The sequence below is a fragment of the Aspergillus tanneri genome, assembly GCF_003426965.1.
Source record: "Aspergillus tanneri strain NIH1004 chromosome Unknown AapTan_1_pilon_pilon_pilon, whole genome shotgun sequence".
NCBI lineage: Eukaryota > Fungi > Ascomycota > Eurotiomycetes > Eurotiales > Aspergillaceae > Aspergillus > Aspergillus tanneri.
The window spans coordinates 4,344,503-4,368,837 of record NW_022984628.1 but is presented as its reverse complement, the minus strand read 5'-3'; the positions used below and the strand labels follow the sequence as shown (position 1 = coordinate 4,368,837).

The 24,335-nt window shown below is 45.5% G+C and overlaps 10 protein-coding genes across 10 annotated transcripts; 4 read left to right on the top strand and 6 right to left on the bottom strand.

Annotated features, from left to right (window-relative positions):
- Nucleotides 1-109: 109 nt before the first annotated feature.
- Nucleotides 110-3,051, top strand: ATNIH1004_003422 (chloride channel protein; the record flags this gene model as incomplete). The annotated part of the gene is made up of 7 exons (XM_033568100.1): nt 110-247; nt 299-833; nt 900-1,003; nt 1,060-1,212; nt 1,272-1,386; nt 1,431-1,522; nt 1,573-3,051. The coding sequence occupies 7 exons, from the start codon at nt 110-112 to the stop codon at nt 3,049-3,051; spliced, it is 2,616 nt and encodes an 871-aa protein (XP_033430095.1).
- Nucleotides 3,052-4,042: 991 nt separating this feature from the next.
- On the top strand, nt 4,043-4,823 carry ATNIH1004_003421 (CTD kinase subunit gamma; the record flags this gene model as incomplete). The annotated part of the gene is made up of 2 exons (XM_033568099.1): nt 4,043-4,198; nt 4,260-4,823. 2 exons carry the CDS (start codon nt 4,043-4,045, stop codon nt 4,821-4,823), a joined length of 720 nt encoding a protein of 239 aa, XP_033430094.1.
- A 582-nt stretch (nt 4,824-5,405) lies between these two features.
- ATNIH1004_003420 (uncharacterized protein) lies at nt 5,406-6,434 on the top strand (the record flags this gene model as incomplete). Its single annotated transcript, XM_033568098.1, has 2 exons — nt 5,406-5,869; nt 5,930-6,434. The coding sequence occupies 2 exons, from the start codon at nt 5,406-5,408 to the stop codon at nt 6,432-6,434; spliced, it is 969 nt and encodes a 322-aa protein (XP_033430093.1).
- A 713-nt stretch (nt 6,435-7,147) lies between these two features.
- Nucleotides 7,148-8,786, top strand: ATNIH1004_003419 (YagE family protein; the record flags this gene model as incomplete). The annotated part of the gene is made up of 2 exons (XM_033568097.1): nt 7,148-8,657; nt 8,710-8,786. 2 exons carry the CDS (start codon nt 7,148-7,150, stop codon nt 8,784-8,786), a joined length of 1,587 nt encoding a protein of 528 aa, XP_033430092.1.
- A 500-nt stretch (nt 8,787-9,286) lies between these two features.
- Nucleotides 9,287-10,189, bottom strand: ATNIH1004_003418 (uncharacterized protein; the record flags this gene model as incomplete). Its single annotated transcript, XM_033568096.1, has 2 exons — nt 9,287-9,643; nt 9,794-10,189. The coding sequence occupies 2 exons, from the start codon at nt 10,187-10,189 to the stop codon at nt 9,287-9,289; spliced, it is 753 nt and encodes a 250-aa protein (XP_033430091.1).
- A 669-nt stretch (nt 10,190-10,858) lies between these two features.
- ATNIH1004_003417 (putative mitochondrial phosphate transporter Pic2) lies at nt 10,859-12,056 on the bottom strand (the record flags this gene model as incomplete). The annotated part of the gene is made up of 6 exons (XM_033568095.1): nt 10,859-10,910; nt 10,964-11,038; nt 11,107-11,129; nt 11,198-11,820; nt 11,886-11,891; nt 11,966-12,056. The coding sequence occupies 6 exons, from the start codon at nt 12,054-12,056 to the stop codon at nt 10,859-10,861; spliced, it is 870 nt and encodes a 289-aa protein (XP_033430090.1).
- A 1,006-nt stretch (nt 12,057-13,062) lies between these two features.
- ATNIH1004_003416 (putative C6 transcription factor) lies at nt 13,063-14,790 on the bottom strand (the record flags this gene model as incomplete). The annotated part of the gene is made up of 3 exons (XM_033568094.1): nt 13,063-13,836; nt 13,903-14,595; nt 14,731-14,790. The coding sequence occupies 3 exons, from the start codon at nt 14,788-14,790 to the stop codon at nt 13,063-13,065; spliced, it is 1,527 nt and encodes a 508-aa protein (XP_033430089.1).
- A 970-nt stretch (nt 14,791-15,760) lies between these two features.
- Nucleotides 15,761-17,934, bottom strand: ATNIH1004_003415 (F-box/WD repeat-containing protein; the record flags this gene model as incomplete). The annotated part of the gene is made up of 4 exons (XM_033568093.1): nt 15,761-15,940; nt 16,013-16,724; nt 16,797-17,437; nt 17,512-17,934. 4 exons carry the CDS (start codon nt 17,932-17,934, stop codon nt 15,761-15,763), a joined length of 1,956 nt encoding a protein of 651 aa, XP_033430088.1.
- Nucleotides 17,935-19,405: 1,471 nt separating this feature from the next.
- Nucleotides 19,406-20,742, bottom strand: ATNIH1004_003414 (Mn(2+) transporter ATX2; the record flags this gene model as incomplete). Its single annotated transcript, XM_033568092.1, has 3 exons — nt 19,406-19,589; nt 19,654-20,622; nt 20,693-20,742. The coding sequence occupies 3 exons, from the start codon at nt 20,740-20,742 to the stop codon at nt 19,406-19,408; spliced, it is 1,203 nt and encodes a 400-aa protein (XP_033430087.1).
- A 946-nt stretch (nt 20,743-21,688) lies between these two features.
- ATNIH1004_003413 (uncharacterized protein) lies at nt 21,689-22,696 on the bottom strand (the record flags this gene model as incomplete). The annotated part of the gene is made up of 1 exon (XM_033568091.1): nt 21,689-22,696. The coding sequence occupies one exon, from the start codon at nt 22,694-22,696 to the stop codon at nt 21,689-21,691; it is 1,008 nt and encodes a 335-aa protein (XP_033430086.1).
- Nucleotides 22,697-24,335: the final 1,639 nt, after the last annotated feature.

The following is a 24,335-nucleotide window of genomic DNA, read 5'->3' as shown; positions in this document are numbered from 1 at the left end:
CGACGTTACTACCAGTTGTCGAAAAGGGTGAGATTGTCGATTTAGGGAGCAAGGCCTTGTCTTTTGCGATGCGGATATTGATGCTTTAACGTGATTATATATGTCTATGATGCAGCCGGATCCAGAGCTTGAAGGCCCGTCCCCATATACGCAATCAGCAAGTGACCATGGACAATCTCCGACTGGATATCATGGTGGTTCGTACAATTTGAGTGAATCGTTGACAGGGACGTTGCATGTGCCGTGTGTATGGCCTAAATTTTCAATTTTTATATGATTCTAATGGAACCTCGACAAGGATATCATTCAAGCGCAAACAGAAACAACGGTCTACATTCAGTTGTCGAACATATTTTCGGATAATTCTACATCCACTGGTGGAAATGCGCGTTATAGTTTTTCGACCTCTCGAAATGAACAATCTCCTGGGGCTACGCCGTCATTAAGAGGTAGCTCATTAAATGGCAGTGGGAACTTCAATACACAGAAAGAGGGTGGTCTATTAGATTGGTATGTTGAAGGCCCAGGGCGACGAGTAGGATATGACGATCTTACGGCAATTGATTGGATTTTTGAATATTCAAAGGAACGACAAAGGAAGAGAGTTCTATACTCTAGTGGGCAGGGTGTTCTAGGATATTTCCGCAAACTTCTCAATGCGGGTAATGTTTGGATTGTATTGATCGCCACAGGAATATCAGTTGGGATCATTGCAGCTTGCATTGATATCGCAAGCAATTGGCTAGGAGACTTGAAAAATGGTTATTGCGAAAACGGGCCTGGTGGAGGCAAATTTTACCTTAATCGAAAATTTTGTTGTTGGGGTAACGAAGGTGAGGCCGTCGTTGCTACAAGATCTGAAAAAGAAAAAGAAAAACTAATATTGCGTTTCGTATTAGACTTGTCCAAGTGCATAGACTGGACACCGTGGCGAAAGGCATTGGGGGTTACCTCCAATGGAGGAGGATTTATGGTTGAATATATTTTCTACGTTCTTTATTCTGTAACTGATTCCAACTCATAATCCCAATGAAGTCCTACTGACGGAGGTGCGTACAGGTACTTTTCGCTGTCTGTGCTAGCATTTTGGTCAGGACCTATGCACTTTATGCAAAACATAGTGGAATACCTGAAATTAAAACAGTGCTCGGTGGCTTTGTGATAAAGCATTTCATGGGACCATGGACTCTTACCATAAAGTCTCTAGGCCTTGTATGTGTTCTGCTCTGCGATGCTTCCAACTAGCTACATATACGCTAATTAGTGGGAAGTGCTTATCTGTTGCTTCTGGTATGTGGTTGGGTAAAGAAGGCCCACTTGTCCATGTTGCATGTTGCTGTGCCAATGTGATGATGAAGCCTTTCGAAAGCCTGAACCATAACGAAGGTATATTGCACATTTCATGACCCTGAGTAGTGCTAATTAAGTAGCGAGGAAGCGCGAAGTGCTGTCCGCTGCTGCAGCAGCAGGGGTTTCCGTGGCCTTTGGAGCGCCTATTGGGGGTGTTTTGTTTAGCTTAGAGGTACGTGTTGCAGCGGGAGCTATTCGCACTCAGTAACTGAAATAATTTAGCAATTATCATATTATTTTCCGGACAAGACCATGTGGCAAAGCTTTGTGTGTGCCATGGTCGCTGCAGTGACCCTACAAGCACTCAACCCATTTCGAACAGGAAATATTGTTCTTTACCAGGTTAAATATACACGCGGATGGCATCGCTTTGAGATGATTCCATTCGTAATACTTGGCATTGTAGGTGGTATATACGGTGCATTCTTAATCCGGCTGAACATGAAAGTTGCGAAATGGCGACGGTCTCGGGTTTCATCTCGCCCTATTATAGAGGTGCTAATAGTAGCTCTTTTAAGTGCTCTAATTAACTTCCCCAACCTCTTCATGAGGGCGCAAAACTCTGAACTCGTTCATTATTTATTCGCCGAATGTGGGAATGGGGATGCCTCTGATGACCTGTTTGGACTCTGCAGGACGGGTGCTGCGTCGGCTAGCACAATAGCTCTTCTGCTTATGGCTGCCATTCTCGGCTTTTTCCTTGCAGCTTTGACCTTTGGGCTCGATGTGCCTGCTGGTATAATCCTTCCATCAGTTGCTATCGGCGCTTTGTATGGACGTGCCTTAGGTATGGGATTCAAAATGTGGCAGGAAGCGTACCCGGACGGTTTTCTTTTCGGCAAATGTGATCCCGATATCCCATGTGTGACCCCTGGAATATATGCAATCATTGGTGCAGCTTCCGCTCTTGGTGGCGCCACAAGGATGACCGTATCAATTGTGGTTATCATGTTTGAACTGACGGGTGCTTTGACCTACGTTATTCCGATCATGATCGCAGTCATGCTTTCAAAGTGGTGTGGTGATATTTTTGGGAAACGCGGTATCTATGAGTCGTGGATTCATCTGAACGAATATCCATTTTTGGATCACCGTGATGATACAACTCCGCCAGATGTGCCTGCTTATAGGATCATGACTATGGTTGACGACCTTACAGCCATTGTTGCTGTTGGCCATACAATTGACACCCTTCGTAATCTACTCGATACCACCTCATACCGAGGATTCCCCATTGTTACTGATACTTCCAATCCAATTCTTTTGGGTTACATCTCTCGAAATGAACTTTCATATGCCTTGAAAAATCCGTCATCGCCTACGGACCGTGAACTGCCGGGTACAACCCAGGTTCTATTTGCTCACCAGCCTTTCGCTGATCCGATGGACGCTCTTGACTTACGGCCCTGGGTGGACCAGACTCCTATTACACTAAATAGCGGCACAACATTCCTGATAGTACTGCGGATGTTTCAGAGACTTGGTCTCCGCTATGTTCTATTTGCTGATAAAGGAGTCCTCCAGGGCCTACTCACTAAGAAAGATGTTTGGTCTGTTATTAATGGACCCAGTTTCCATAAGAGGGAGGGCCTAAGAGAAAACACATTCCATGAACCAAATACAGCTGAGGAAGTTGGCTTGCTAGAGAATGATGATGTGACTAGCTTTGCCAGTTCCATGGACAGGAGACAATCGCTTTAACTACAACCAGACTCAAGCCAATACAAAATACGAGTGTACTGTATAGGCTCACATGAGTAATGACCATATTTATGTTTATAATGCATTTTATTCGTTCCTTTTCACACACTGTGCATCCGCGTGCATGCGTGATGCCCAATGTCTAGGTTTATAGACTTACAATGGGTTGATGGCTTAGCTGGTAGTTGCATGGCCTCCGATTTGGCATTTTTTACTGGCTTATTCTTTATCAATTGCTTTATTTTAGAGTGTTTACCATATTCTGGCTCGTAATATTCGTGTTAACTTAGCATCTTCCACCCATCCAACGGCACAAGTTCAGTTCTTAGGGAATCAAATTTCCAAATATTGGATACAACTGATCCCTTATACTCTATGGCAGGGCGTTAAACCAATGATACGCACAGAGGATTTATCACCCAAGCCCCAATCAGCCCTATCCAATATACAATCATAATGCAGTCGAATAGCTGTTGTTGTAGGGTAGAGATATTCTTGTGAATATTTCAGACAATCATACTCTAGGGCTATGGTTACTCTTTTAGAGAAAGATAGACAAGGCAGTTAAAAATTGGGTTTCGTCAGTAAAATTAAAGATAGAGAAAATATTTATATAGAGCGATATTTATAAGTCAACGTAATAGTCTCAAAATATAATATCTCATTGGTTTTAGCAAAGAATGTTAAAACCAAGATTAGAGGCATTAAAAATAGTATTCACTTTCCAGAGCAATTTTTACTATCGTCTCCATTGAAGGCATTATAGAGTCAGTGCCAGCCTAAGGCTACGACGGAGGTGCGTCCATTTAAATGCGGGCTGGGTGGAGCTCCGCGTTTTCTGCCAGCTCAAATAGCAATACCGCCTTTTTGGAGACCAATCGGGCTTCCTTATCCTTTTATGATCTTAGCAAGGTGCTTCTATGCATGTGTGGTGCACAACTTAACGACGTTATTTCTTCCATTTTCTCCTAAAACATTGACCGGCGTTATGATGGCAGATCCATTTGAGGTTCGCATGCGCTTCACTGCGCAATTACAGCATCTGAATGCTTCTATCACGTCATCCCAAAAGGCAGCGCATTATGCGCTCAAATACCGCGATATGGACGAAGACCTTCACTCATGCATTTTAGAGCAACTTGAAAGGGTTAGCATATATTCCATCCATTTTATGTGTCCAATTTTAACTACTTCCGTTCATTTCAAAGAACAATATGAACAACAGGGCCAATATTATGTATTTTATCGAGCAGTTCTGTGAGATGGCAACGAAAGAGGATCACTCTCCATATGTCCGTATGATACAACGGGACATATTGCGAGTAGTTGACGCTGTTGCGCCGGCCGACGGTTCGGGCGCAGCAAATGTCAAACACGTTCGTCGAGTTCTTAATGGTCTCCAAAACAAGGAGATCCTATCAGCGGCAACGGTAGCAGAGATTGACGCGGGACTTAAAGAGCGAGAAACACACCCAGCACATCTCGATTTGGAAGCAGAAGAGGGACCGGAGGGCAGCGGTAAATCAAAGGGCGGAACCCCTCGCAGCTCGAAAGGGAGCGGGATGCGGGTGGACAAGAGACAGATCGAACAGAGAATTGAAGAAGACCGTGAACGAAACAAGCGATTGAGAGAGAGCATGTGGACAGTTAGTGGGGACGATGGCGACGAGCATGGAAAGTTCTGGGATGAAACTAGTGATATTGGAGATGATGATTTCCTCGCGGCGAAGGAGGAACTCATGGAACGCACACAGATGATAAATGCCAGGTGAGGCGCAGATACAGATACACGTTTCATGTCCATGGGTGCGCTTTTGGCTCCTTTTTGACTATTGAACGGTTAAAACTAATCAAAAACACGCATGATTTTGGCGAGGGCGGAATGGAGTTTTGTGGTTTTCTAAACTATTGCATGTATGTACAAGGTTCAGTCTGATGGTGCTTGTGGGGTTGTCTCTTGGTCCTCCGTACAGCGATATTATTTTTACACGATTTGCATTTAAGATACCAAAATCGAAATCGAAACTTGTCTCCGAATTGTCCGCGGACTACATATTCTTTCCTAGAGCTTGACTCCACAGGGCAGCCGTCCGCCTTCGGATAAATGTGGCGCCGTGGAAATTTATTCGGTTTGTTGAAATTCTTCAAAGCCTGCAGGCTTTGGGCGCAATAACATTTCTCCATCTATCCGGGGGCATTTGAATTCAGATTGGATTCTTTCGCCTCTTATGTTCTCTCATATTGTCACCGCAGCAAAGGGTCTATTTACTCGACAAACGTCTGACGGAGAACGTTCGAACTCCACCAAGTCTCCCGTTGCTTCATCGGAGAAAGCAATTAACAGCAAATCCACCATGGTCACAGCTACTAGACGCCGGACATTCTCGTCCACACAGATAACAACGGAACCAAGTGTTGAGGTCCAGGAAGAGACGAGTGGCAAGCGTAAATCTGGGCCTGCCCGCTCTGCGACCACGGACACTCAGCGCAATAAGCGAAGAAAGAGAGCGAGTCTCGAATCAACACAGGAAACAGAAAACGATCCACAAAATGAGACTGTGGAAATGGCTGGCCAATCTGAGGCTGAGACTGATGCGAAAGCTCTTGCTCATACAAAGAGCAACCATTTTCGATTTGACGACGAAGAGCCTGAATTACAATTAAACCTAGAAGCCGGCGAACAAAAAGAATCTTTCCAGGAAAAAGAAGGCGACGATGATGATAGTAGTGATGATGACGCTCCTGAGGTAATTGATAACTCTGCACAACTTTCCAAGATCAAATCGGAGGCTAGGAAGTTGGAAACGACCCAAAAAAGGTCAGTCATTTAACTAGCCTGTTTACACATATTTTGAGTCGTCCTCTAATCTTTATACAGAGAAGAACAAAAGAAGAGGGAAAAAAGAAAGAAATTGGATGATTTGCGCAAACAGCAAGCGAAAACATCTCATAAAAGGAAAGAAAATCCTTCTGACGATTTACCATCCGAGAGTACCGAAACCCTTCAAGGCTCCACTACACACGATGTACGACGATCTGCACTCCCGGCGCTCCTTCCAGACGACATTCTGAATTCAGTACCCGTGACAAGACCTCTTACGCTCCCGGTAGAAGAAGCCGATACCATCCATAAAAAACCAAAGAAGCTCAAGTTTCTCGACAAGGCAGAGAAGCGACCAAAGGATGTGAAAGTAGGCGATGTTACTATCCGGATTCTAGACAGGGATACTTCCCAAAAAAAACCTAAAACATCCCTGCCGCCGAAGGCGTCAAGGGCTGGGCGGAATTCTAAAGAGAATTGGCTGAAACAAGCCCGCAGCACAGGCAGTGTCAATGGCCTGAGAAGAACAAAAGGCAGTTCCTCGGGATTTGTGCGGAGGTAAAGCGTCTTTAATATTCTTTAGTCACCGGCTGCCTGCTAGCGACTGTATGAGCTATTATTTTGCTGTCGAAGCCTAAAAAGGAGAGTAGATCTTTCCGAAGCTGCCCAGGAGACTAGTATATAAACTCTGTCTGCCAGGGTGCTATTTCAATCGCATGATATACATATATTACACATTTTCGCAGTGGGCAATGACTTGTGCTGGGACGTTTGTCTACAGAAGCTTTGTGGAGTTTACATAGGACGAATGCCACGCTGCAAGATAACCAGGTTGTGTCATTTATACGAGTGTTATTTGGAGCCAATTAGTGTATGATAGAAAGCCATAGGCGTTTCAGAATAGGATTTTTCACTGTCTTAGTGATTACTTCTGATCACCGTCCATGCTCTGAAAAGCTTCTTTTTTTTTTTTTTTTTTTTGGCACATGCGTTTCCTCGGCCAAATACACTTTTCTATAAATGTTGGACATTATTTCTAAGGCTAGAATTTCGAGGCTGCTGCATAATTTAATGCCTTAAAGCCTTTTGTCGTAGACCAAGTTAGGAGGGCCTGGCCGGGCGCACGTGCGAAGCTTCGATCTTTTTGTTCTCCGTCCGGTTCATTTTGCCTCACCTCCATTCCTTCTCCTAAAGACATTCTCTTTTCAGTCCAAATTTTTGGTCTGTCCGTCAATGGCGGACTTTCCCTAATCCTTCACTTGCGTCAGTTACATCATGGCCTCGACAACAGAGGCATCTCCGCTTCTCCCCCAACATCAGCGCCAGGGAGCCTCCAATACGTCACCGCGAGGGAGCCGCCCGTTACGGACTGTAACATTTAACCCACTGGCCACAGTGAGCACGTACCATGATGCTGTCTCCGCGGACCCTACCTTAAAACCCACACAATCGAGTGCTTCGTCCTTTCCGAGTCCCCAGGGTGGCTATCAACGACCGAGCGGGTTATCCGCATTGAACAGCAGGCTCCGTCGTCGCAATAGTCATGGAGCTCCTTACAGCACCGCAGCTTCGTCGATGCTAGCAGCCCCCAAAGTTGGACCACAACGAACAACAAAGAAGGCTCAGAAATTAAAACTTCTCCCCGATCCCGTGACGGAGGCTGAAGAGGCTGTCGAGGGTGAATTTCCGTCAGACGTCTACTCGCAGATTGCACGAATTAAAGAGCCCGCGGCTCGGAGTCATGCTGCACGACTAGGAAAAGCGGACAGAGAGAGACTCCCACGGGTAACAGCGTATTGTACCGCTAATTCGTACAGATTAGACGGGGTCATAAGGTTTCTCAAATCCCGAGCGAAGACCCGTGGAGCTAATCCGAAGCTATTTGACGAATGTGTCTATTCACCATATGACTATCAATATGAGGATAAAAAGGGAGGTTCCAGAAGCGCTTCAGATGATATCATAGACCCAGCCAGCGTTCAGCCCGAAAGACCTGCGGAACGCAGATACTCGGATAGCGCAGTCGAAATTGAAGATAATGCCAAGGCTCGAAGAGACCTCATTGGTCTCCAGAATGCAGAGCTTCACGAGTCTACTCTAGTTCAGACCTCTGAAAGTGCTGCGTCTGCATCTCACACCGCAGAGACACCTGATTTTGACACTACGATACATACCCCCGAAGTATTTCTGTTCGATTATGGAACGGTCGTCATATGGGGCATGTCTCCTGCGCATGAGTCTCGATTTCTATCCGACATATCCAAATTTGCAGCATCCATTCTAAGCCCCGAAGATACGCAAGTGGAAAACTTCAATTTCTACTACGCACGCGAATATCAAGCGCGAATATACAATGACTTCATTTCTCTACGTGACCCACGAAGCTATATGATTAAGCTGGCTATCTCGCATGCTCTAGCGCAATCAGTCAAAACATCGCTTTTTGAAGACCTCGTTTCAGAGACGATCTCAAATACCGCACCACTACCAGCCCAGATCGCTCAAACAGGAAGTGTCGATCTAACACGGCGACAAATAAATATGCAGATTGGTGAACTGTTTATCTTACGCATCAACATCCATTTACAAGGCTCTGTCCTCGATAGCCCGGAACTAATGTGGGCAGAACCGCAGTTAGACCCTGTCTATCAGGCAGTTCGAAGCTATCTCGAGATGGACCAACGAGTAAGCCTTTTGACGGAACGACTCGATGTGATTGCAGACCTTCTCGCTGTCCTGAAGGAACAATTGACTCACCGCCATGGTGAGTATCTCGAGTGGATCGGTAAGTATCATTTGTCTGACTTGATTGATCTCATCTGCTAACCATGGTTCAGTCATTGTTCTTATCGCCGCCGAAATCCTTGTTGCAGCCATTAATATTGTGGTTGATTTATATGCGGGAGTTGATTGATTATTGCTTTGTGTATTTCCCAGCAAATTTGTGGAGTTGTTTTCCAAACGAGTGAGCGGTATCGGAGTTAGGCTGGTGAGCAAACTTGTATTGCATTTGAGCACTACTTAATTTTCATGTATTATAATTTTGTTGTGTATGATGTTCATATGAGCAGGTCAGAATGGGTACAATGAGATAGGAGCACATCAAACGACATTGCGGAGAGTTTTATCCTTACCAGCATAGACAAATGGTATCCCTTTTTTTAGAATTGCTATAAAGCGGATCTAAAAACTATCTCATGCCTCTTTGCTAACAACATGGTAAAGGTGATTGGTAACATAACGTGGAAAGACAAAAAAAAAAAAAAAAGATAAAGAAAAAGAAAATCTCCTAATTAAAACATGGAATGCAAAAGAAGCTTAACAGCAATTTGAAGTGAACAATACAGGTGAAAATGAAGATAGAAACATTAAAAAAAAAAAAAAAACCCTAGCGGTACAAGTTCTCATCCAAAATCATGCCTGACTCTCCTCTTTGGGCTCCTTCATATCCATATCCATTGGAGTAGTAGATTTTTCTGCAGCAGGATCTGCAGCCATTTCCATTGGTGCAGACTCTGGATTGTTGCTCCCACGATCACTGGCATTGGAATCATTATTCTCTTTATCATTTGCAGAGCCGTTGCTTCCGTGTTGGATACGGAAGGAGGACGTCAGTTCGTTTTGTGAAGGAGCTGGGGCTAGACGGGGTAAAGATGAGGAACCAGCACCAGGGGCATCAGGGGCATTAATTGTAGATGCTGCGTCATCTTCTTGTCCGGGTTCGACGTTGATATTCGACTTTCGGGATCGTTTCACACGAAGGGGCCGCTCCTGAGGCTGATATTAAGTTAGCCAGGTTCATTTTTTTTAACTAAAAGGAATAGGAAATAAAAGAAGGGACGAAAGGAGGAGAGTGTGTAAGACGGCAAACAATGAGATTGAGTATAATGTAAAGTCAATGTAAGGGGACAGTTAACGTACTGTAGGTGGTTGCTCATCTGAGCTCCCTTCAGTTTCATCCTCGTAAAATGCAGCGTTCTTACCAGGCTCGTCAGTCCCAGCACCAGACCCATTCAAGGTCGAGATGTTAGACATCATAGCCGCTGCACGAGCGCGCAATTCGGGATTGACACCTGCTTGAGCCTCTTCGGCCATCCCGGTGACCTTGGCGAGACGTTCAAGCAGGATACAAGACTCCAACCGCATTTTCTGAATATATTGCCAACCACGTCGGTTGCGCAGACGCATGAGTTCATTTTCACTTTCGATCTCACTTAGGCGCTTTTTGAGAGCGATGCATTTGCGTTTGTAGGCAACCTCCACACTAGGAGGGTTGGAGGAGGGTATTGAGGTCGATTGTTTCGCGGAAGTCTCCATTATGCTTTCAATTGATGTATAGATGATAGGGTCCTTGCCTACCACGTTTCCTTTTGTATGTATGCGACGAACGAAGTTGAGCAGATGTAGAGCAGAGTTCGAGTCAAAAAGTCGAGGGTAGTTGCGAAAGAGACACGGCTGTGGTGATAGGTGAATCGATCTTGCCAACAATAACGTTGAGTTATAGGCGATGCGCAGATCGCGACCGTCAAACTTTTCAAGGAGAGAAGTGTGAATGAGGCTGGCGCTCTTTAATGGCCCTTGGCTTCAAGTCGCGAGAGTAATTATCCGATCCCTTTCCACAGTTCGGAGTGGGTTGTCCCGGGTGATGGTAAGAGGGGAGGGAATTCTTCAGCAATGTAAAAGTACTGGAGCAATTTAACCAGCGCAAGAGAAAGAATCGATGGAATTAATCCGCTTCAGCCGCAATTGCCGGATACTTTGAACGCTGCTGCTTCGAGATGGTTGAGATTACGGCTGTCGTTCTGCCGCATGGAGATCGAAGGCGGTCAGCGGACATGGAGCACTATTTACTCTATTTACTCTCTCCCCCTTTCTCTCTATACGTTACTGCAAGGTTTTACCATGCCCTATAAAACATTACAATCATCATATTGGGTTGGACCAGGAGCAGTCACTATGAATATCTTCTATCACATAAATTCTACGCTAGTGTCCTCCTGTGGTCGGAAGGCCGAGGAACACTTTGAAGGAATCATAGCTACGGCAATGGTCAGCATCGGTCTTGTCCGGAGGGCATCACAATCAACTTACATCAGCCATTGGAAGCCCGTCAATGTGCCCAGCATGACTATTCGAACTGGCAGGCCATTCCACAGCCCCGAGAATCTGATATTCCCATAAATTCTCGACACAGCTTTCATCGCCGATTCACCAACTAAGAATCGTCAACTCACACAGTTTCTTCGAGGACGATAACCTGGAAACCGAAGAGGGTTAAAAAAGACAAAAAAACTTACGTTGACGATCAGCATTAAGCTTACTAACCATAACATCTGCCGGATGGCTAACAATAGCGCAAAAGATTCCGGCAATGTAGCCTCCCAGGAAACTCACTCCTGTCTGCTGCAGTCCGTTGTAGCTTTCCTTCGGCTTTCCAAGAGTCCTATAGATCATGCTGACTGTTTCTTCAAAGGTAGCGAACTTTGTCATGGTGTAAGGAATCTGTCGCGCCCAAAGGGGATATAACCCTTTATACAGGCCCGAAATACCTTCCTTGGCGACAATTTTACTCCAGCCTTCCCGCAGTGTTAGTGCGTATGGTGGCAGGGTCGTTTGCATGCGCACTTTGATCGCTTCGAAGGGGCAAAGAGCTAAATCTGCGAAGAACTCGGCCGAGGCACTGGCGCCCAGGAATACCACTGTTCGATTTATATCCGGGAACAACTGATTCCCGTACAGATACTTGAAGTACTCGTAAAAGCCATATTTTCCCGCACCCTGGCAAGAGTATCCGATGAATGTGGGTGACCAACCAAAGAATACTCCGCGCAGGCCCTCTTTGGCGTAGATTGAGCGCCACGCGGAGATGTTGGATTTGTAGATGCTCGGATCAACCTGACGGCGACATTTGACGAGATCAAGCGGTGTGACGGAGGTATGTGTCGGTCCTCAAAACAATAGATCGATTAATCTAAGGATCACCTCCCGGGCCAATCAATATGGTATCACTTACCACATGCTATAGAATCACGACATCAGGTTAGCACTGATTCTCGCTTGCATCAAGGGGATATATATCCTCGTAGCACCTACCGATAATGCCCCCAATAGTACAACTGGCGAAATATTTAGCCGAATTAGGTTCGATCTTCCCAAAGGGAAGCTGTCGCTTTTCAGTTGCCATTATACCGGTACAAGAGAGTGTCAATGCTATTTCGAAGAGGGGTAACGATAACAACAATAGCTGCAGGGACCGAGTCGGTTTTATTAAATGCACGGAAATCAACAGTACAGACAAATTAGAAGACACGGGGGCGCATATAGATAGGTAGATATAGAACAAAGGTGTATAGGGGTTGACAATGACTCGAGACGCTACAAGGACTACGAAGGTTTCAAATAAGAAACCGTTCGAGTCCAATGTCAGTCCGCGAAGTTCTGGCTTATCCAGAGTAGAGCCGAGGTGCCACCCTTATCTAATAAACCGCCCAGGTAACCTATTCCCTGGTTACAGACTGCGGGAAACTCGACACAATGAGGGGAACGGCTAGACCGGCAACACAAGCTGTCTTCTAAGAATTGGATATTCCATAGACACGATGAAAATCACAGCAGGAAAAGGATATTTCTCGGCTCATGAGTTGGCTTGCTAAGGAACATTACTACGGAGTACTATTATTTTCTCCTCCCTTATCGGCGTTACTCTCTGTAGCCCGATCGTTGCATGATGGCTGGCTGCAATGATGCGTGTCTGTAAGTTGGTGACGTCATTGTGTCCTTGGGCTGCCGTCGCCTTAACATTCTAGATCCAGAGGGCCCCAGTCAAGAAAGGTAGTAAGCGCACTAGCAAGTGAACTCGGAATTTTATGCAGCCACGGTGTGTATATAAAGGCACATGTATGCCTATAGGTATACATAGTAGCATTGTAGTTCATAGCTAAGATAGTCTAAGCTCTTTGGATATTCACCCCTCGTTTAGCACCCCTTGGCAACACAAAGGTAATATTGGCTCCTTCAAAGCTCAGGTGGTTATCTCCAGGGAGCTGGAATTATTCCATTATCTACACTTATGTGCATAAATAACTACAATACAAGAGATGAGAAGATGATAGCCATCAAACTCCACCCTTCCCCCCATAGTAAACAAGCAGAGCTAATGCATGGCCATACCTACCGATTGCTGTCCAATTTTAGTTGGAAAATCTCCCATCGGTGTTCATAAATCCGGGATGACCCGGGACAATATTCTGATATTCGCCGTCGCCTGCTAACACGAGTCCCAACTTGATTCCCAGTGCAGAGCCTACCCGGGCGAGGGCGCTTCGCATTTGCTCCGTTTGTGCAGGGGTAGCTAGCCCACAAGAGTAAATATACCACAAAGGCCACAGCATAGTGTACCCGTAAATAGCTCGCATCCGAGGCTCAGAGGACGGAGGCGGGCTACCAAGCATGTCGATATCCCCGAACGCGTAAGGGATGCTTCGACAGGTATCTGTGATCATGTTTTCGATCACATCCATAGCCTCGGCGTTTCTCTGAAAGATTTCATCGTCCAGTCCACTGTCGCCAGCGACCGAGGCCAGTTTACGATTGAGCTCAAGGGTGAGTCTCTGGACAATAATTCGCACTGCACGGTAATATTTCCAGATTGTTGCGAAGGCTATCCGTTGATACGTCAATAAGGACATCCCGGTTGTTGATTGGACAACAAGAGGTAACCAGCTATCCGGCAGGTGCTGAGCCCATCCAGCTAGTTCCAAATCCATGATCTTCGCAGTCTCAATCCATGAAACAATTTTGTCCACATCGGGTAATTCCTGGTAAGAAGCGGTCTCGAGAAACAACCGACTGAGCTTCGAGGCAAACACTAGTAACCCAAATACCGGATCGGAGCCGTCCAGATGGTGAACGATCCAATCAGTCTCATACCGAGGCCTTTCTCGCAAGGCTAATATCTCAATGAGCTAAACAGTATGTCAGCTTGGTTCGCTTGAGAACTTGGAAGGGATGAAACATTGGGCGTGACCTACAGTATGAGCATATGCAAAATTAAACAAATCTCGACCTTGTGCACTGTCTAGTTGACCTTCACCTCTCAACTTCATGAGTAGTCCAAATCCCTGGGTATGTGAGCTGGTAAGACTATTTCGTTCACCGGTGATATCTTCAAATAAGCACAATAAGACCACTGTCGCAAAAGTTTCATCCTTTACTGCCAGCGTTTTTGAAGCTAAGGCATTTCGAAGCCCCCGAAGCGCCATACCGTAAAGGTCTCTTGCCTTGACAATAAGCGGCGGTGCCTTTACCTCATTGCCTAGCGCAACAAGAGCCGTTGCATCGACTGCCTGCCGGAGACAAGAAGCTGTGGAACTGTCGTTCCCAATGTCGCGACACTTTGCATATAACGATGGGAGAAAACTCAGATGGTTAACACACATTTCAGGCTGCTCCAGGGTCGTGTACTGATCAAAGAAAAAGCATAGGGCCCGTTCCTCCCAGTTTGAATCAGCAACCTGGTAAACTAATGGCAATGATCCCTGCGCATCCTTGCTAACGGAGATACTCCGTCCTCTCCGCCCACTGCCAACGGGAGAGCGGCTATCCCTTTTCATAAGTCGCTCCACTTTATGTGTCTCATTCCTAAAGATCGTATCCTCTCGATAGCCTGGACAAGCGCGCCCATATACAATGCAGTTTTGGCATTCGGGGAATGCTTCATCGCACTTGATATTGATTTTAGCAATATTAGCCAACCAAAAATAAATAAAAACCGAAAGAAAAAACAATAAAGTAAAATAAAGTTCTGCAAACTGCACAAGAGAACGGGAATGGTATGCAACAATATGGGGTTGTCCTACCTTGATTTTCCGCTTCCGGCAAAGATAGCATCCGGTGCTCGGTTTTCCCCCATACACCATGGTTTCTCTAGGTAGTACACTGCAGAAAGGTAAAAAGAAATATTGTTTCTTTCACCTTTTTTTTTCCTTTGGCCTCACAAGTATATTTATTTATCTCCGATGTGGAAATGAAGAACTCTATGCTTATCTTACCCCACTGGGGCGATTATGCTGGATGACCTTAGGCTTGGAATGCTTTCGTAAGGGCTATGTCTGCCTGGCACCTGGGCATGGTGATGTAGTAAAATGGATATTTGTGCTCTCTTTTTCCAACCTCGGCCTTTTGTTTTGTTATATTTCGAAATCACTAGCTTGAACATCCGACAAGTAAACGATTTCCGATAAGACTTAAAAGAGCCATGTTCATAATGGATCTGACTTCGAGTGGAGAAGCAGAGCCGGGGTGGCTTAGTCATAGCCAAGTGGAGGCATTTCGAGCACCTATAAATTGTTTCGGTGGGTGACTGGACCCTTGCAAGAGATTACCAACAGAGCCTATATCCCTTGCTCATAGCTAGGGTACAATAACATTGTGTGCTTCACCACCATTCTTCGCAGTTTTTATTTTTTTGGCCAAAGTGTACAGAGTAGTCCATACATTGAAAAGAACACTAGAGATCCACTCAGATCCAAACATGGTCTCATCTAGACCTTGCGGGGAAAATTAAGTAAGTTCACCGTTTGTATGGCTGCTGATACAAGGTATGTAGTTATAAAGCAAAGGCCCATTTCCGACATGCAAACCCCTTGGTTTAATTCTTTGATGGCAAAGAGAAAAAGCTGAAAAACAAAAAAAAGATTATGATAAAGACTCAGAACCAACACCCATAATGCAAATGCTGCTGACCGTCAATGCTAGTAGAGCTCATAGTTAAACCCTTCGGGCGATTAAACAGGAAAAAGACATATGAACATGCCAGGCAGTAGATCTATGGTCGTAAAGTAGGTAAAGACTACATGATCGTCATATCCGAACATTGAGATGTGGGAATCAAGAGAGGGGAGCATCCAGCATTAGATGGTCGTCCTGGCTGCTCTGAGGTGCTGAAGCAGGAAGAATACTCCTTGGTCGACTATCGTGTGCGGAACGCATCGAAGCTGTACTTAAGGCACTTTCGACAAGCGCAGTATCGTCCTCAATATCCTCGGGGGGTGGCGAAAAGTTCCAAACCTATAGAGCGTAAAGTCAGTCAGCAACGGTAAGACCACAACGCAGAAATATCAGATACAGGGGACTACATACCTCCATGACCGTGCGTCCAGATCTACTAGCCATGATCACTGCCTTTTCCTCCTCAAACGCCACTCTCCACACAGTCTCAGCGGGCGTGGACAGCTCACGAAGAAGCTGGCCAGTTTGTAGACTCCAGACTTTTACGCGACCATCACTACCGCCACTGACAATACGAGAACAATCAAATTGAAGGCTTGTGACGCTGTTGTCGTGAGCTGCAAGCCGGTGAATTGGGCCATTTTTTGTCAACGACCAAACACGCACAGACCCATCGGAGCCTCCTGTGACGAGCGTGTCACCTAGCATCTGTAATTGCCCTACCAAGGAGGTATGGCCCTGGAGGATACCATTACACTGGCCGGTAAGAGGGTCCCATATCCGAATACAGGTGTCAAGGCTGCCTGTTGCAATTCGTTTACCATCAAAAGCGATGGCATAGATCTGGCTAAAATGGCCCGTAAGGGTCCGCATGCATCGTCCTTCGGATATACTCCAAATGCGGGCAGTAGTATCGTAGCTTCCTGAAACAACCCAGTCTCCATGTATGGCCAGGCATCGGACACTAGCTTGATGCCCAACCAGGACACTCTTACAGGTACCCGTGCGCAAATCCCATACCCGTAGCGTAGTATCTCTAGAGCCCGAGATGGCTGTGTTCTTGTCGGACATTTTCAGACAGCGCACAGTTGATGTGTGGCCACGTAATAGGAAGATTCCGACCCTGTTGGATATTGGCGTCAGCTAGTTTGGCCACCTCCCGCTGGCTGTAGCGATCTGGTCAGATATCACGTACCCAGTGGCCATGTTCCAAACTCTAACTTCCCGGTCACAACCACCGCTCACAAGTATGTCATCCCACGGAACCATAGCCCATACACCCATCACATGACCTTGAAGCGTTTTTTGGTTGTCTCCATTCGTATCATACACATGTATCTTGGCATTATCCAACGCAGCCACGATATATTTAGAGGTCAAGTGTAGGCTTGTGACTACCCCTTGGTCAGGTGTGATATGCCGCTGCTTGCAGCGGCCCCCTTTATTCCAAGCTGATTCTACCATGTATTTTTGTTTAAAATGGGCTCTGTAGGACAAAGGCCGAGCACAACGTCTTCGCGATGAAGAGCCCAACAAGGAGAGCCAGTCTCCAGATAGCGAGTGTGGCAAACCGGGGAAGCCATCTCGAGGCAGAAGACTGGGGAGGGTCGAGCATATCTGAGAGCCACCAAAGGGGTGTGGGTTGGAGAAACCATGTGCAGATTGGCTATGGAATGGGTCGACAAAATCCCGATCTTCTGCAGATCTTCGGTATGCATAGACATGTTTTAAACAGAGATTTTTCCAGGTGATGTCATCGTTCAAAAGCTCATGCCAGCGTCTTGAGACTTGAGATGCTCTTGCAAGTGTCTTTGGGTCATCTATGAAAGAGAGCACCTAATAAATGCAGACAACCCACACATCAGTATTATCGATAGAGCGAAGAAGACAATGCACATGGATTTCCATACCCTCAAACATAATTCATTCGGGAAAACATCGAATGGATCCTTCCTCAGTCGGGGGCTGACATAACTCGAAACAAAACTGAGCTGCAGACTATCGCACGAGCCAAGAATTTCCTCCAAAAATTTTTGTTTTCTAGCATTAGAAAGGGAAGAGAAGTGTATTTTCGCGTTCTCCAAGAAAGTGTCATCGTCATCATCAGCTGATCGCCATAGCGGAGGTCCTTGGTGAGGCGTAGGACTAGGAGCCGGTGTAGGAGGGGATGCGGGCGCTGAAGGTAGGAGATTTGGTGGAATCGAGGTGATAGGCTTGTTCGAAGAGGATACCAGCTTCGAGTGATTACCGGCAAGTGAATCATCCGAATCTGAAGATACGCAACGCCGGGACTGCGCTGTCGCCGGCTGTTCCGTATCACTCCGCGGAGGCATGCCGCTGCGGACCAAATTTATCACTCCCAAGATATGCTCATACAATGCCGTCCTGTCGTATGGGTTATATTGTCTGTTGAAATACTCCGCTCAATCTGCATGAAAATATTGACCTTTGTTCGTGCAAAACCCTCTTGAATGTATTTCATTCATAGATAATATATTTCAAAAAAAAAAAAAAAAAAAGCGAGTGTGGGGGATTAAAAAAAAAGGAAAAAATTCAGAAGAGCAAAAGAGAGGCGAATATGGGATGTGGTGAGAGAAAGAAGAATGAGAGATAAGAAGTGATCTCCAGCGGGCGGTTCGGGCGATAACCGGGGAATAGGGGGAAAAGAGAAGAGGAGTTAGAATAGTGACAAGGTGATACAGCAACTCGAGATGGAAACGGGCGTCAACAACAGAAAATTCATAAGCAGTGATCTACCGGCGCCGACAGAAAGTTAGGAGGAGCAGGAAGACATCGAATCGATTCGCATGCAAGTAAGCCAGGCGCCGACAAGAGGAGAAAGCAGGACGAAGCAAAGTCTCGATCATGCGATAGATGTCGTGACCGGGGGCCAAGTCAGGTGCGGCCCCTAGAAGTCCTGAGCCGCCAAGCAAGTTGAGCGGCTGGCTGAGAGTCGATACTGATTAGTGTAAATGGCGGCTCCACCGGAATGTATGGGGAACTCATGGTCTGGATGTACGGGAGCGTAACCGAAGCTTCCGCTTCCTTCACCTGACAAAATATCGCTCTCTTTCTGAATTTCTTTTCCTTTAGTCTTTGTCTGACAACGTCTAAAGGAGTGACATGAAATGTGTCTTGCCAGCACTAACTTAGTCGAGTATAGAGGCGTTGATGCTTTTAACCTTTCGGGTGTCGGGGATTTTTACGTAGTGAAACCAAACCCCGGACGAACGGCTGTAATAACAGATAGTGTTTGACCACAGAACAAGTAGGTAGTTTGCGGGGTTGCGGTGTTAGACTTGATAAGCTTTTCATTCCCAGATGCTTGGACCTGTTGAAGCACTAGACTTCTCAACTTTTATAGAATTATCAAAGCATCCATACGTCACTGAGACTAGTTTATGGCCATGAGGCATTCTATGAATTACTTTGCGCATTATGGGTAATGGATACGACAGTGTGTTTCCCATCGAGGTATATTCCAATCTTCCCAAAGGGTACGATTCGGTCCTATCCATAATCATTTCCAATATCTCCTAGGGGGGAAAAAAAAGCAAAAATCCGTGTCACAAAGTACATGCGAAAACATATTGAACTTGATACGAAGTCAGACATATGCAAGAGTTAGATCTTGGAACGAGAAATTCTACAATATCAAAATGAAACTGAAAAAGTTAAGACAGAGAATTCAGAAGGAAAAAAAAAAGAAAAATGAAAAGTGAAAAATAAAAAAGGTGAGAGAGAGGGGGGCCAAGGGTAGAATGAGGAAGAGGTGGTGGTGGAAAAGAAAAGGTATGTAAAACATCAATGAGCATGGCCTATCTGCAGGAATAGCGGCAGAATCATGCCGATAACAGAAGCAACCAAATCCCTCATGGATTTCTCGGGAGGTGAAGGTACGTCCCGAGTATTACCATAGCCATTCGCTTGAACTTCACGTGAGGTCGAGCTGGTATTATTCTCCTGCATTGTGTGCATTGCGACATACCTGAGAGAGCATTAATTGCTGCGCTATTATAAAATCATATAATATACGTGAAGTCCAAACTCACAAAAACGTGCCAGCTGAGAACAGTAGAAGCATTCCTGTCTGCCAGCGAGTATTTATTTCATCGCCGCTGTACCTCGACCCCACAACTTGGACAAAAAGGAATGTCAATAAGGCTCCCACGGGAGCTGCTAGACTGAATACCAGTAGGTGCGCCCTCGCAGCACGGATAGAAAGGCCTTGCTTGAGTAATATTGACGTAAGTCCAAATGATGCAGGTGCTTTATGGACCATTATGGCTAAGAAGATAATAAAACTCAAGCTAGTGTCGGAAGTGGACGCTCCCAGAGCAATCCCATCAGCAGCCGCATGAATAACAAGCCCAGTGGTTGTTGCAAAGCTATGACTGCTTTTGGGGACACTGCCGGCATCCAACAGCCCACCTTCCCGCGAAGATGAAGAATTCCGTCGGAGGCCGGAGCCCAAATTATCCAAAGAGATGTGGTAGGGTTGTCTTTGTTGTTTGGATGAAGGTGCGAACTCGGGCAGTTTATCGATCAGATACATTAAAATAAAGCCACTGATCAGAGCAATTCCTATCCAGGCGTGTGGTGAGCTCCCTTCTTCATGTTCATGGTCTTCATCTTTGCTGTCATTGTCATTTGACGGATCTTCCTTTCGTTGGTGCAATGCAGGCTGTCCGTCGTGGAGCACGCGCACAGTAGTTTCGTCATCAGGCTGGAAGTTTGAGGGAGATTCTAGCATAATGTCGGGTTTGCCGGTTAGGGTCGCAATTTCAGCTGCAGGAACGGACGGAATATCGTGGTGTTGCCAATTTACCGCAGCTGTGGAACGAGTGTTGAGGTTCTTCGGACTGCTAATTGTGTTTGCGCTATATAGGGTTTCCACACCCTCTGGAATAATAACAATCAAGGAAGTTCCAACCAGAACTCCCATTCCAATTGAAGAAATCAATCGTAGCTGAGAGGGGGAGAGTTTAAAAGCGAGCGGTAATGAGCCGACGACAAAGGATCTATGATAAGAAACTCTTAGCTTGCTAGTCCATAGCTTGAAGGTCAGGGTCAATTTAGAAGAAAACTCACGTAATTGCCATCACAATGCTCAATGCGAGCAGAGTGAATAGTCCCTCCATGGCCGGCTTCCTGTCCCAGAGCTTTGTCTCTGCTCTAGAGGACCACAACCATGATGCTAACTCTTCAATAAACACTCTCTGCACAAAAAGCTAGACCTTATAGGGTGTTCATTAGCAGTATAGAACAACCTAATAGAAAGAATAATACCAAAGACCCAAAGACCAAGTGAAGGATTTTATGGAGAGATAGAAGACGTGGTGTGGGATGGACAGATTGCGATCCGCCGCAGTTGGAAAAGAAACGGAGGCGACGGGAAGACCCACCGCGCCAGGGGAATCACCATTACAGGAACATTGAATAACCATGATCAAACAATAAGGAAAAAGAAGTATTTTATAATCAGTCCTAGACAGTATTTCCCAAATTTTAGGTATAGTAAGAATACTTATCACCTTAAACTTGGAGGAATCTTGATATTATAATATTCCCCCCCCCTTTTCTTTTCTTTTTGTTTCAGAGGATATCTGATGCAGACTAAACCGTATAGTTCAGAACAGTGTTTCCGAAGGCTCAATAACATGGTTACGGAAATAACGGTTGAAAAAAAAAAAAAAAAAAAAATCTATAGGAATCGATCTTTTTAGGTGCTTCTACAATTACTTCTATTTATATTAGACAGTCCTACATAGAAATGCGTGCATGATGATATCTTTTTTATTTTCTGAATGTGTTTAACAATATTTGACTGAAATTTAGGACTTTCAACCCCATCCTGTCAAGGGTTGAACCCAATGTATTGCTCAGGCATGCATGGCCTTCGCTGCTATATAGGGCGCTAGATGCGACTGATCAAAGATCAGTCGTCTTGTACCTTTTTATATGGTCAAGTGGTTTTATCTCTACTAGCGCAGAGACAACCAAACCATCACACATCCTGCATGAACATAAACGTACTGGATGACAAATGGTCCTAATACTATATAACTAGGCTTCTTGGTAACCCGCTTACAATTCAGCACCTTGCGTATATCTCTTTGTCTGTACTTCCACCAACTCCTTCAGTCTGGCCTCCTTTTCCAAGATCTGGTTTTTAGTTAAGGGTTTATAGGTTTCATTCACCTGAGAGATCACCTTGTCCTTCCACTCTGTCTCTTTGCCTCCTAGCACATTCACTTTTCCTAGATCGTCCCATACCAGTTGCATAGTCGAACCCAGCTTTTCAAGAAAGGCTTGGATACCTCCTTCTCCACCGCCCTGCTGATAGCTCTCAAATACCCCATTCCCTGCCCATCTGGGGCCCAGGCTAGCCAATAGGATCGTGTCAAGATCCTTTGCATTTACCACATCCTCCTGCACCAAATAACATGCCTCTCTTAGGAGTGCAAAGGCCAGTCGGTTACCAACAAAACCGGGGATCTCTTTCTGGATCACCACAGGCCGATGCTTCGACCCTGCCATAGAGAAGTATTCACGTGCGAACTCTACCCGCTCCGGCGAAGTTTCTGGGGAAGGCACAATCTCAAGAAGCGGCATGATATGCGGCGGATTGAAAGGATGTACCACCAGCAAGCGGGTCTTATCCCGCATTTCGCTTTGCTGGATCGATGCCGCAATACCGGACGTGCTGGTCCAGAGGTGTGCTGAAGATGGTGTTATTGATTCCACTTGCTTCCAGAGCGACTGTTTGAATGTGACTTTTTCTGGTCCCTGTTCCTGAACAATGGTGGCAGATGCACAAGCACTTTCCAGTGAAGTGTGGACATGCAAGCGTCCTAAGGACAGAAGAGATGTGACTATTGATTCTGATGATGAAGATCCAGATTTTGGTTTATTAGATGACGGAAGATGACCCAAAAAGGTGGGTAATGTCTCTATCAGATACTTTTCGAAATCTGGCCGCGTGTCAAAAACATCTACTATAGTATTTTCGCGAGCAAGGTGCAGGGCAGCCATTGACATGCCGATGGTGCCTAACCCAATCAAAGTAATTCGCTGAGGGCTAGTAGTTGACATGATGCTGTAAGTATATGCACCTATATGTACTGGATTTTCACTGCCAGATAAGGCTTTTCTATTTCAGCTCAGGGTCAGGCTTATTGAGTGGCACCTTGAATGTCAGCATGTACTTGGCCTCGGTGATCATGCTCATTTAACCACGTGATTGAGCTTTCTTTGACTCTGCCCCACTAGGCCCTGTCGTGGTGGAGTCTATTGATAGCCTGCTCACTTTCAGTGTCCACACTCTCATTTTCTGGCCTGTAGATCTAACAGTGCATCACCACTTGATTGATCCACAACTACAGGTAAACGGGAGGACAAGTAAATAGGTGACTGGAGACAAGTAAAATATGGCAGTGAATAAATAACTGCTGGTAAGTAAGGACTAGCAGTGAATGATGCCAGTACTGGCCTTGATCGTTTCCCCTGCGACCAGACTACTATATATAGTCCTTTCTCTCTGTTCTCATTCTCGCTCTTTTTTAATTAGTTCACATTACTTCTCCTTTATCTCCTTTATCTTATTCCACCTCATTGCTTTTGTCTGATCTCTTCACATTGCTTGCTTCCCCTCCCTCCCTCCCCATAACTCCTCTGTCACGATATTCTTTCAGGCTCGTGTTTATAGTGGCCTCCCCTGGTTGCGTAAGTCCCTCGAGCCTATTGAGTGACATTGACTTGAATAGCTTTCATCTAATGTTGTATAGCGGCTCTCTTTAGAGAGCTTCGGTTCCAGGTTGTGTGCTTCCCATTTGGGTGAGCACTATTCGTAATTGCCAGGTTTTACATGTTTATATTCCGGATCTCTTTGAGAGCTCGAGTCTCCAAGTTATGTGCTTCCCAGGTTTTGCGTGTTTATTGTTTTCTCAACTTTTATAATGGATCTCTTAAGCGATGGATATGGTGCAAGAACGATTATAAACTGTGTCGTCTCTCCTAAAGAGCATCAGCATTCTTTCAATATTTGTAAATTGTGATAATCCCATTGTTGTTCCCTCCGGGTATCAAATCGGCTGTAGCAACATGCCAGCCTAAATGAGCACATAGCCTTCCGCCACCTGTTGAAAATGTATGGTTTCATGACCCTGATATCGGAATACTTTCTCGTATAATTCACGATCAAGTTATTTCCCTTGGACATAAGTGTAGCTTGCCCAATTCCATATATTTCCCGATCCAAACAAGGGAGTTCCTCACATAGGATTGGATCGATGACTGCACAATCGAGCATAATAGTAGCACATATAGGTGCAGTATTATTAAGGTCCCCACTGAATGGCCCAAGTGTAGTGAGCCAGTGTGGGAGACTTATCGTCTGAAGGCAATCCTTCGGGTCATTTGCAAGGTGACTTGGAAGTTGGAATGGAGGGAATGACACCATCCGTCAAGACGCGAGCTTGCAGCTCCCACTTATTGTTTCAGGTATTTCTTATATTGACAGAGTTGTATGGTAAATCAAGAAATTTACTTTTAATACTCATGTCACGCTGTTGGTTCTGCAGTTTATAGTGCTGGAATTAGTTAATATTGATGTTTTGAAAAGAATGACATATAGGGAGTAATTCCCTTCCCCCAAGCCGCTAAACCAGAAAGGGTTATAACCTCCCAGCTTCTGCGCAACGCGATCAAACACGCGCCGGAAAGGAGAATCGAC